A 12,575-nucleotide genomic window follows, 5' to 3' on the forward strand; every position below is an offset into this window, starting at 1 on the left:
TGATAAGGGAAGAATTCTTACCCATATCTGTCCATCCTTAAATCTTCTGTATTCTACAATACTGAAGTTGGGACTTCCCATTCCTGCCAAAATTAATTTTTTGTCCTGAGTTGCTGCATTGCCACTGAGTTTCTGGTTGGACTTAACTGCATGCATCCTTTTCTTATCAACAAGTTTCCAAGGAGCAGCGCTGGAAGTATTACATTTTCATTTGCAAGAAAGGCCTTTAGCTGCAACAATCTGATGATGTGCTTTAGCAGAATTGGCTGGAATTGGAACAGGACAGAATTGGCTGTAATTGGGACAGACGTCATCCTTTTTTTTTAGTAAAAGTAAGTAATCAAGTACTTCAGTCATGTGAACAGGAGGATTATGGGGAGCTGTCAGTTTTGCAATCATGCAAACTGCTTAATAAGACCATTGGCTGCATTATTGGCAGTAGTTACATTACATTACAATGCCTTTACCTCCCTTTAGCCACAGTTGTCATAATGTCCAAATGCCCTACTGCTATATCATTTGAAGACTTGAGAACAGCAGCACTTATACCTCTCCTGCCTACATATAGAGAGCCAGCAGTATTTTTCTCACCTGTTTTTCAGGGACCATGTTGGTCCATTACAGTTGGAATATCAATCCTGCAGGGAGACTTAGGATATGTGATATCTGTGATATCTTTAATACTTACATGTGCAGGAAAGCATAAAGGATAATTAGTGACACTGCTCATCTTCCCTTCTCATAGTTTGAGCTGCTGCCATCTGGCAGGAGATGCAGGGTCCCAGGAGTTGGCAAAAAACTGCACAAAAAAATCTTTCACACTGTATGCCATACAAATGTGGAACTCTCCTTGCTTATTAGTAATGTGCACATACTGTGAGATTGTACATATTTGTGATTATTTGTGCATTTGATTACATTTATTCATTGTGGCAATGATTTCCTTTATGCAGTAGTTGATCTGCACTATTGTGCATTGTGTAATTGTGTTGTTTTGTTTTTATGGATGTGGTATGTGGAGAGAGCCACAGTAGACAAAGTCAACTCTCCTTGAGTGTGTGTGCTAATCTCTTCTAATCTAAGAGTTATCATGTCAAAAACAACAAATGGTATACCAAAATAAATTTCCATGTTGCCCTGCTTGCTGACAGTTACTGCTGACATTGCAGAAGCAGTTAAAAATTATGAATCCTATTTGATTTAATAGCATGAATGAAATTACTGTATTGTACTGTATTGGTGGCTCAGTTTTTATGCACCCTGATAGGGAGACTACTGAATCAAAAGAACCAAGGTTAAAAATTGTGTAGTTGTATAAAACATTCTGGCTAGTATAATATAGCCTAGAATAAGTCTGAATCAGTCAATAACTTGAGTTCTCCTCTATTATATACAGTGCTGGTTGGTTGAAAGCACTCTGAAGTACGTTTGAGTACATACATTTTTGTACATGGCCATCAATCCGACACCCACAGTGTTAGCACTATTCTCTACTCATGCTGTACCATACGGCTTGAAACGTACACCTACTACAGTGTTGGCGTGAAAGATAGCTGTAGATGCAAGGTGCAGTCGACATTTAAAGACAAATAAAGATGTTCCCATTGTGATCCCATGCGAAACTATTATTCTGGGTTTAAATGAAATTTCCTAGTCTGATTTATGTCCCCAACCTTGACTCCTGGATTCCTCTCAGGCCCTGAGTGACTGAGCAGAGGAAGAAGATACACTATGAATCGCCAAAGTTAGCATGATTCATTATTCTATTCCTTACAATTCCTTCAGGATAGTCTACTCTTTTCAGTATCTCATATATTCAACATGACTATTTTTCATTCCTTGACTGATGCATGGTGGACAGATTTCCATAGACACTGCCTACACCATTAGGACAGTATCTTAATGAGAGTTATTTTTTTCTTTTCTGAAGAATGTGACTTTTTTGTTGAAGTTGTGTCTTTTCAAATCCAAGTTTCTAAATCTCAGTATTCTTAAAGGTATGTTGGTAAGCAAATGTTCCCAAACTATTTGCAAAGTTGTGCCAATGGGCCTGAAAATTCCTGAGAGCCCAACGTTCAGTTCACATGAATATTGAGTATCACGTAATAGGTTTACTCTATGGCAGAGTGCCCAAACAACATTTCTCTGTCAAGGGGAAAAGTAATCAAAATAAAACTCAATGTGGCTGGCCGACAGTTTGATTAGTGGCGGTACTGGTTGGTGGTCAGGCTGACTGACTGGAAAAAATAATTTGCTGGCTGACTGTTCCACAGGAGGCCTGAACAGACTGGGCATTAGTCAGCAGCAAGGGAGCTCCAGAGAGTTACTCAACCAGCTCATGGACAGTTAGCTGAATTTCAGGCCTCAAGCTTTGACTGACTTGTATGCTACTTCACATTGTCACGTTTCTGCACTGTAGTGATAAACTGGAAAGGTAAGGATGCATAACAGTTTTACATGAAAACAACATGAATTTTTTTAAATTCATGATTTTACTCATATTGTCACAAAGAATTGTCTAGGTGACTATGTTAAATAAATAAATAAATTAAAGCCTATTATTTCTTGGTTAAATGGCTACAAAATTTATATCCAGATTTAAGTGCAGCAGTTTGAACAGGAAGCTCCCGCCCCTGCATTTGAGTGACAGCCTAGGTTGCAGGCATTTCAGGTAACCGTATCAACTACTTCACCCAACAGCATGCCATTTACAGTCATTTCCAGATCAATACTGGATCGTAATATAGCTGGACTTGCTGGTAAACTAGTTTAGTAAAAAAAAATTGCCCTGTCCGTATTGTTATGAAATACTTCCTCTAACTTGACGTTTTCCTTTCTCCATGAGTTTTCTACATGCCATGTTATAGTCAGTGCTTGTGATCTGCTCATATGCTACTACTTGCCAGAAACTCTGTTGGTCATGTTTAAACTTGCCTGCTGTGGTCTGAGAAACACATGAAATAATTATCATGAGGTAATTTTTTCTGTCTGTCCCTTTTCACCATGTCCTATATCTTTTCCTTTCTCTTCCTTTTTCATTTTTATCTCTTTCCCATTTTCTGGCTTTTGGCATCTTCTCCCCCCAGATCCAACAGGCTGCAGAGCGTCCCGAGAGAAACTTTGTGGACACACGTCAGCTAAAGGTACGTGTCTCAACTCTGGTTTCTCAAGATGAGGGCTGATAGCTCAGTTGAGCTGCTTACTGTAGCAAAGTTAACTTGACTAACCTAACTAACCTGGAATTAAGGAAAGGAAACTGTCTAACCTGGTTCAGATGACAAGTTTAGGACCAATAAGGTAATGTGGCAGAGTTGTGAATGCAGTGATGCTTGAGCCAATCCCAGCCACATGATGTGCCCTGAAATGAATGTGTGAACTGTCTAATATAGGGAGGAGATGCTAACTGCTTGTTACCAGTTAATTTACATGATTTAATAACCTCTGCATCATATACATATGGTAGAAAATAAATATACTTTTCTTTGAGTGGTCTCTTGTTTGTATCTGTAACAAAAACAAGCAACAAAAAAAGCAACAACAAAAAAACACCTTAGGGACAGAGTAAAAATCCCCTCTGTGTCCATTAATAGAGCTTTTCCGGTATTAAATCTTCAGCCAAATGAGATTAAATTGCAGCTTAATGAGTTGTTTATGAGCCTCTTTGTGCTTTGGCCTGCCTTGTTTTTCTCATGAAGAAAAGCATACCATTGATTTCTTATGCAAAACTTAAGACAATTCTTGTCCTAGGTGTGCGCAACGTGTTTCGACCTGTCAGTCAGCCTGCTCCGTGTGCTGGAGATGACGGTCACTCTAGTACCAGAGATCTTTCTGGACTGGTCCCGCCCCTCTGCAGAGTTGCTCCTCAGACGACTGGCTCAGGTCAGTTCAGAACGGGAACAGTTTTTGTTTTTTTAGGAATGAGCTCAGAAGTTGAGCAGAAGTTAACACGGTAGTTGTTAGTGAACATGTTCATTTGATATTAAAGACAACGAAATAGCCATGGCCGACACACACACACACACACACACACACACACACCACAACACACACACACACACACACACACACACACAATCCTATGCCCTGTCCATTATCCACAACCCTTACCCCTCCCTCTCAAATAAAATCTAGGCCACTTGTCTTCACTGAATATTAATGTTTATTATTTTTCTGTGTTATATCATTAAAAGCATGATGGCAATGGAAAACATGGAGCCAATGGTCTGAGGCTCCTGGGAAAAAAGTGCAAAGATATGAAGGCTATCCTATGTTATAGGCCCATTTTTCTCAATTTACAAGGAAAATTGGCCAAATTTCTTGGTGGTTCTTGCCAGTTTCCTCACTGCGGGTTGCAGAGAAGTTTGTTTCAGTCGTAGTATGCCTAAGGCTGTTAAGTCCAAAGGATTCTTGCACTTGGACTGCATAAGGAGGACCTGGCTGAATCCCTGCTCAACAAGTTTTTGGGAAAGCAAGAAGAGGCAGCGAATCCTCCTAGAGAGGTGGGTAATGCTGGGCATATTTGACACACATGCTTCCCTAGCCTGAGGTATGAAAAGTAGTCTGGACCTTGTCTTCAGTCTGGATGGTGACAAGATGCTCCTGGATAGAGTGTTTGCATTCGAGCCCATCCACCTGAAAGGACTGCAACACCCACATGGGAACATTGATGTTCAGGAGGTCCCTGAAGCGGATCTCCATGTCGGCCTCAACCATCCTCATGTAGTCGGTGTAAATGAGGACATGCGGTCATCACAGCCTCAGACACCTCAAATTCACAACTAGATGAAACCGTTTTAGAGCGTGTGTAACGTGTAAACTCCCCCGTCTCAGCTGGAATCAAATCAGTGGATGACGTTGCTGTGACTCAGCAGGTGGCAGGTGTCTGGTTTTAGAATCGTTTTGTAGGGTGTCTGGATATCAGAGACTGAGTTGTTTTCATCGCAGTCCAACAGTGGAATATCCATCTTGGAAATTTGTAACCATGGTGATAACATGGCATTGATGGTGTAACCTTTGGAGAAATTTGTGCAAGTGGAAGAATCTCTTAATTTTCTCCACTGGGGATATCAAGAAAGAGAGTCTCCATTTTCCTGAGGTGACACAGCAAACATCATGTTGGCAAAATTTTATCATGATACTAGTTATACACTAATATAATGATACTACTCTGACTGCAGTTCCTCTGAAGGCAGCATGGAGCTACAACCTGTCGAGCTACAGAAAGCTGACAGAAGTAGAGAGCCATTGCCATTGAAAAGATACACAATCTTATCTAGTGTCACTGGTGTAAACTGGCAGGTTTTAGATTGTTGCAGATCACATTTTTGTCTCGTCGTGAATCTTTGGTGTAAACTCACCTTTAGAAAATATCCCCCAAGAATACCTCAGCATCACTGTTGGAAAACACTACTCTAAAGACTGGGATGCTGTCACATTCTTAGGGATCTTATTTGCCATGGCCAAGGCTTGTCTTTATGGTCTGTGAAAGAAAGAAAGAAAGAAAGAAAGAAAGAAAGAAATATGTATTCATCTTGTGTGTGTGTGTGTGTGTGTGTGTGTGTGTGTGTGTGTGTGTGTTTGCATGTGTCTATCCGTGCCCAGCTCTGTGATTGCTGTGTTGCTCCTTGCTGCAATCAACTAGTAATTGAGAGCTACCTCTGGGAAGCAGCATGTGACTGTATTTGAAGACTGCACTACATTAGATTACAGATACACATTAGTAAGCTCTCTCTCTCTCAAATTGCATTCACTTGTCTACAACTTGTCTGCTAAATTTACAGTTAAAAACAAGGTGACATATTTATTACTAATTGGCCCAGAGGGGTTTACATCTTCACTCTGAGGGATGACATGTTTACGGTTGCTTTGTCAGTTACTGTGCTTCTTAGTGATGCACCGATTGTGAAATTCTGGGTTGATACTGATTGACTAATAGCCAGTGCCGATACTGGTATTTTTAAAAGCGGACTGCTTTAATGTTGATTAGGCTCATTATACTATCTTCAAATGAGCACAAATTCAACCATACAAATTTATGAAACAACCATTCTTTTTGTGAAAAAAAGTTTCAAAGCCTTTTTAGCCCACTACAGCACTATCTGCTCAACGGCCACAGTTCTCTCCTTCAAACAAACACACTGGGTCTCCAGAAATTGTGACCTTGTTCCAATTTGGACTTGGACATCTATACTCATCCCTATTCAATCCTGACTTGCAGGCCTAGTTGGATCAGAAGATGCAGTTCCCTGCTATTGGCGATTGGTTTGTGTGTCATGTTCATCTGTGACAGTGCCTCCGTTTTCTCTCTCTGCTCTCTAGCTCAACATGTTTTTTTTTTTTTTTTTTTTGCTTGACTGAGGGAATGGTCAGCACTTTGGGAAAATTGTCATATATTTTTCATGGGTCTCACACCTCAGTCAACTGAGCGGACAGCCAGGTATTACTAACAGTGACAGTAAGAGAAGAGATGCTCAGTTGTAGTCAGTGTCTGGTAGTGGAACACACTGGTTGTTGTTGTTATAAATGGGCAGTTTATTCAATTTGTCATTTTCTAAGTAACAGACATAATAATAATGATACTATAATCCCTGTTTGTATAATCCTCGTGTCCCATTCCAAACAAATTTTGTTTGTTAAAGGGACGCATTAGGCTCAAGCCCTATATGTATGCCTTTTGTCTTCATCTGTGTTCCTAACTCTCACTGCTTTGTTAGCACTATTATTCTGCACTTTAATCCATCAATCAATCATTTTGTAAAACAGTTAGACATTTTACACTTGTATATATAATTCCATAATTTTCATTTTGGGCCCTATCTTCTGCCACCCGCTATCCGCTGCCACTACCCGCTACCCGCAAATTGCGGATTTAGGAACTTCCGCTATCCCTAAACGGTATCTTGTGCCACCCGCTACCCGCTATCCGTTATGCCGACTCCGTCATTTGCGCCTGGAGGTGTGTCCGTGGGCGTGTTTCATGCGCTATCCCTAAACTTGCTATCTTGCGCACACACTTTAGGGATAGCGGATAGCGGGTGGTCCTGACCACCCGCCATCCGCTATCCCTAAAGTTTGGGCTGTTAGGAGAGCGCGCCCAGGCGGCTTCAATGCGCGCCCCGACGGAGCCTCGCCACGCACACGGTCGGACTGATACCGGGATGCCGCCGGAATGGACTGAGTATATTACTCATATTGACTGTTTAGAGGAAAGACTGTTTTAATTGGACACTTACGCCAGCACGTTTTATTGTTTTATCATAAGCCAGCAGCTGTGCTATATTTTTATTTTTAATATTTTATTAGCCCAATCTACCTTGTCAATAAATTAGTTTACACATAGTTCCACCTCTGCCTCTTGTGTGTGTGTGGTGTGACCCGGGGATTTTACTCAATCAGTACAACCTTGTGACACGTCCACTTGGACACATGTGGCTCCACCTCCCGAATTAACTCGCCTATAATATAATATATAATATGTATATAAAGCCAACTTGCTTTAGCCTCAGTAGAAGCCCTGAGAAAATCTACCTCCCTCTCTCCATCGCGGGTTTAGGATTTAGGATTTAGGATAGCGCAGCCTGCCCTTAAAGGCAATGGCACCTGGCACACTGATTGGTTTAATTGGCGTAACGCCCAGAACACGCCTATACATAATATAGCGGGTAGCGCAGGTGTTTTGCAGATAGCGGGAGGTGCACAAGATAGCAACTTTTACGGGGGAACGCCTCTTCCTAAATCCTAAATCCGCAAATAGCGGGTTTAGGGAGTCTGGCGCAAGATAGGGCCCTTTGTGTCCTTTTGCCTTGCTATTGTAATATTTATTTTTAACCAACATTGTATTTTTAGACAAGTTGAATGATGGCTTAGTACCTTCCTGAGTGAGCTGGGCACGCACACACACACATTGTGTGTGTGTGTGTGTGTGTGTGTGTGTGTGCGTGCGTGTGCGTGTGTGTGTGTCTCGGCCTTGGCTATTTCGTTGTCTTTAATGAGCATATTCGCTGACAAACTACCATGTTAACCTCTGCTCAACTTCTGAGTTCATTCCTAACTTTTACGTGTGAGGTCTAAGGGTATAATCATTCTCTCTACCTCCATTATCAGCACCTGATTGGTCAATGATTTTTGTCTTCATCTTCCTTCCTGCATCCATTCATCCTCCTCCCTGCATCCATTCATCCATCCAGATGTCCCTCCCTCCTTCTCTCCTATCATTCATCCAGCCTCCCACCTTATAACTCATCCACTCAGCCTTTCCATACTTTAGCTCTGTTTTTTTCGAGCTCCTTTATTCCCGTTCAGTACTTTTTACCTTTTCCTCAGACAATCACTCATCCTTCTTTCTTTCATTGAGGCACACATACATTCATACACACATTTGTATGCCTACATAAAGACACAAATTCTTTCATCCATTCATTCATTCATTGGGCTTATTTGGAACTAAGTGCGGTAATAAGTCGCTTTACTAGCATGAAATGTTGCAGCCTAAGCCGTTTCAGTGATAAAGAGTGAAAGAATGTTTATGTAGCTTTTATACACAAAACACAAAAAGATTGCAGGTTCAGTTCCCTCAGTCTGCATCCTGTTGAAGTGAGCTAGCTTGAGCTAGACACTAAATCCATTTTCTTAGGGTTTATTCCAGACAAGCTGCTGTTTCTGCAGAAAATTACAATACATCACTGCCTGTGCACAATAGTTATTTATTTATTTATTTTTTGCCCCTGGGGAATAATGGCTTGTTAAGGTTTTCATGAACTGGATGTAGGTTGAGTCACAGTGGTGCTATTTCAGTTAGCAGTAGATAGTAGCAAAACAGACTTTTATGTACAGTATATGAAAATGTTTCTGATTATTATATCCTTTACCGACTCTCTCTCCAGCTGTTGAACCAGGTGTTAAATCGAGTGACAGCTGAGAGGAATCTGTTTGATCGTGTTGTCAACCTGCGACTTCCAGGTATGTGTGCACACACACACACACACACATACATAACATATTATAATCATAATTGTGCATAAAAAGCAAAACCACCTGCAGATATCAGACAACAGTGTAATCCAGACATAGCAGACCACTGGCTAAATCTACAAAGTCAGTTAAATGGGGAGTTAATTGGAACATTTTGTTTACACAGAATGGACTGAACAGATTCCTTGCAGAGAAAGTTATTGTTCTCTCTTTGTTTGAGCAACAGGCCTTTTCAAATGCTCTGCTGGAGATCAGCACTTATTCAGAGATGGCTTGTTTGGTGGTGGGTGGGCTGGGGGGGGGGCAAGGCTTAGCACATGCAAAAAGATAATTCTGCTCAGCAGCAGGAAATTGAGTTAGACTCCAAGCAGGGAAGAGTGATTTATCAGATGTGACCCATGTAAAGTTCCGTTGTTACCTGACTCACAGAGCCTGGTGGTCAAAATGATTGAATATGAGATTAAAGCAAAAAGGAAATAGCCTGAAGTACGTATTATGTTACGCTCTACTGGTGGTGATAGAATGATTTGATGGATTTGTTTATCAGACTTAGTATGGTGACAATTGTTATTGGCAACATAACATAATGAAGCCACTGGTGAGACTGAATGTGTTTGTGTCATCAGTTGTCGCAGCATGTGTAATATATAACTACCACAAGTCATGACTTGAGCAGGATGCACTGTTCTAAATCAACCTCAGGAGTGGTGAGGAGGGAGAGGAGAAAAGGGCAATTCCACAATAACTGGACTGTATTATGAGAAGGTCTACCAATATGGTAGTTGTAGCTATAACTATACCTGTGAGGTGTTGGAAAAAAGGTTCAGAAACTTTGTAATAAAAAATGTCTGGGGGCTATATTGTTTTGTTTGCCTCTGTTTTCTTTTTTTGACAGTACTTCGGGTACCTTGAATTAGATTTAAGCAAAGGTTGGTGATGTATGCTTAAGAGTAAATGCGACATGATAATGCTTGGTAAGCTTGAATAAAGAGAGGCTGGTAATATTGCCAATGCAATTGCATTTAACAAGGTTACAATAATCTGCAAAAGCAGTAGCGCTTATTCATTGAAGTTAATTCAAAGTTCAGAATTTTCAGAAGAGGATACAGTTAGTCTCTGTTAACACTGGGATTCAACTTCCATCTTAGATGATCCAGTCACAAGTGGCAGCTGAGTCAGATCGATATTCACACCTGGCATTATCATGCGTTTCCAGGGACCACTTGTGATCAGATTTGTAATCGCCCTCAAATCCATCAGAATTACTTATTTCCAGGGTCCATCAGAATTACTTATTTCCAGGGCTCCCCAGGTACAGCACATAACATGTATGAAGGTTGAATCCTTACTGCAGCAGCCTGGGTTTGAATATGGCCTGGGCCCTTTGCTGCATATCATCCCCTCTCTTTCTCCCCTGCCTTTCCTGTCACTCTCTATTGTCACAACTGAAAAAAGCAGAAATGCCAAAAATAATCTTTAAGTATTACTTCTTCACTTTTTTCTTACCTTGAATCCTCTTTCCCTTACTCTAACTCCCACTGTCCCGTCTTTCCCCCCAGTTTTGTTACTCCATGCTGTCACTTTTTCGCCAATATCCCCCGTCCATTTTCCTTATCTCTACCCCATTAATGAAGCTGTTGTACCCAAACATTCTATTATTTGAATCATCTGAAGGAGATGCCGTCACCTTGCCACAAAACAAACTTAATTCAGATTAGCATTTCAACACAAACAGCCTACTCTATCAAATGCTCCCTCCTTCTACAAAGTGATGTTTTGGGACACATTAGTGCTCACACTAGAAATGCTGAGTGATCCAATGTGTCTGTGACCCTCTTCACTGGGGATGTGTATTGTTAGGCTTTTATCAATACTACTACTCTTATTTAGCAATAGTACTCTCCTCAAAGAGTAGTACACAATGGAAAATTAAAGCTTTAAAAACTTTTCTTTGTTAGCTAATAGCTTAGCCTACATTAACTCTGTAAACTGTGTAGTGTAGCTACGACTTATCTGCTGTAGATGAGGATGGGACCATGAGGGGGCTGCACAGCGAGGAAACCTGTCAAAAACTGCACATTTTTGCACATCTATATTGTGCTTGCTCAACAGATGTTTAGATAAATTTCTAGAGTTGCAGCAATTTATCAACGCAATGAGCACTATCGTTGCTGACACAAGTTAAAAGATTTAAACACAGTCAGTAAAGCTATTTATATTACAGATAATACTTTTTAAAATGAAATTCAATATCCCCCATTGCTGTCAAGCATGTGCTTTGTGTTTTCTTCTTTTTGTCTTTCTTTGACATCTCTGCTGCTCTTCCTGTCTTGTCCAAGCTGGGGAAGTGGTACATGACCTTGTTGATTTCGGTGTTTAAAAGAATGGCAAGTCCAATTATCCACCACACCACCAGCATATTTGGTGTTCAAAAAGAGCGTAGAGAGCACAGAATGTAAACACCCAAAGTCAAACGCAATCACCTGATGCCTGCGGTTTCGTTATCATCAGAGGAAGGTTCAGATGAGTTAAGGTCAGATAAATACTGATTGCAGCTGTGTTTGTTCTTGAGCTTTTCAATATTTCAGTACTGACCTATCAGGAGCCAGTACCAATTTAATACCAGTTCTTGATACCCAAGCCTTCCGTTCACACCTGTACTTAGAGCTGTCCACTTGTGATAGGATCACGGGAGCCATTTTGAAACCAAGTGTGAACAGGGTCTTAGTCAAACCCTTCAAATATCTGGATGACTTTTGTGTATGCATGTTAATACAAGACTACTTGTGTGTCTGTAACAGTACATGTGTGTGTGTGTGTTTGTTGCAGGTCTGGAAAGCGTTGACCACTACCCCATCCTTGTTGCTGTCACGGGCATCCTGGTTCGAATTCTTGTGGATGGAGAGAGACAGGGGTAAGAGGTTGCGTGTTTATGTGTGTCTGTGTCTGAAATGGCATTTCAACCATAATATACTTGAGCAATGTTTATTATGTATATGATGTTTATGTATGTGTATTCCCAGCTGAAGAATTCTTCACAACAGGATTTAGGTTGTTGGATATTTGGTGTCAGTGCTTTTGTTTTAAATAGCCATTTTAAAAATCTGAGTTGATGAGCTGAAGTATTATTCAGTAATTGATTTTGGCAGAGCCTTTGGTACTAGATGGTCAATGTTTTGGCGTTTTTGCACTGTACTTTCAAGAGATCACTTGGCAGTCAAACAGTGCTGCCGGCATGTAATCTGTGTTGTTTTTTTTTTTCCACGACACGCGCCGTACTGCTGCCGTGGGCTATGCATGGGAAATTCTGGTCTCTCACTCACTCATTTGTGCCTGTGAGGGACGCTTAATGTGACATGTGCAGTATGCATAACAGAGTTGTGGCTTTGTTGTCCAGCCCGCAGCCTGTCGAGGTTGACACTGTCTGTGTACAACTAGGAAATGCCAAAGCGACATTGGTAAAGTTGTATCATAGATGTAAGATTTTTTTTTTTTCTGTGAATCTCTTAGTTACATTAATATTGTTAATGTGAAGCAGCCATTTCAAGTTAATGTTGTTGGTTTTTGGAAAATTAAACACTTATTTTATTTACTTATTTTACTTA

At 40.8% G+C, this 12,575-nt stretch overlaps 1 protein-coding gene across 2 annotated transcripts in view; it reads left to right on the forward strand.

The window, feature by feature from the left end:
• rnf123 (ring finger protein 123) overlaps positions 1 to 12,575 on the forward strand; it is a 177,237-nt gene that overhangs the window by 52,296 nt on the left and 112,366 nt on the right. For both annotated transcript variants that reach the window (XM_030051078.1, XM_030051079.1), the window contains 4 exons: positions 3,087 to 3,143; positions 3,748 to 3,879; positions 8,883 to 8,958; positions 11,800 to 11,884. In XM_030051078.1, coding sequence (XP_029906938.1) covers positions 3,087 to 3,143; positions 3,748 to 3,879; positions 8,883 to 8,958; positions 11,800 to 11,884 — 350 coding nt within the window. The remainder of the gene's footprint in view (positions 1 to 3,086; positions 3,144 to 3,747; positions 3,880 to 8,882; positions 8,959 to 11,799; positions 11,885 to 12,575) is intronic.

This window comes from Myripristis murdjan, chromosome 5 (genome assembly GCF_902150065.1).
Source record: "Myripristis murdjan chromosome 5, fMyrMur1.1, whole genome shotgun sequence".
NCBI classification, from domain to species: Eukaryota; Metazoa; Chordata; class Actinopteri; order Holocentriformes; family Holocentridae; genus Myripristis; species Myripristis murdjan.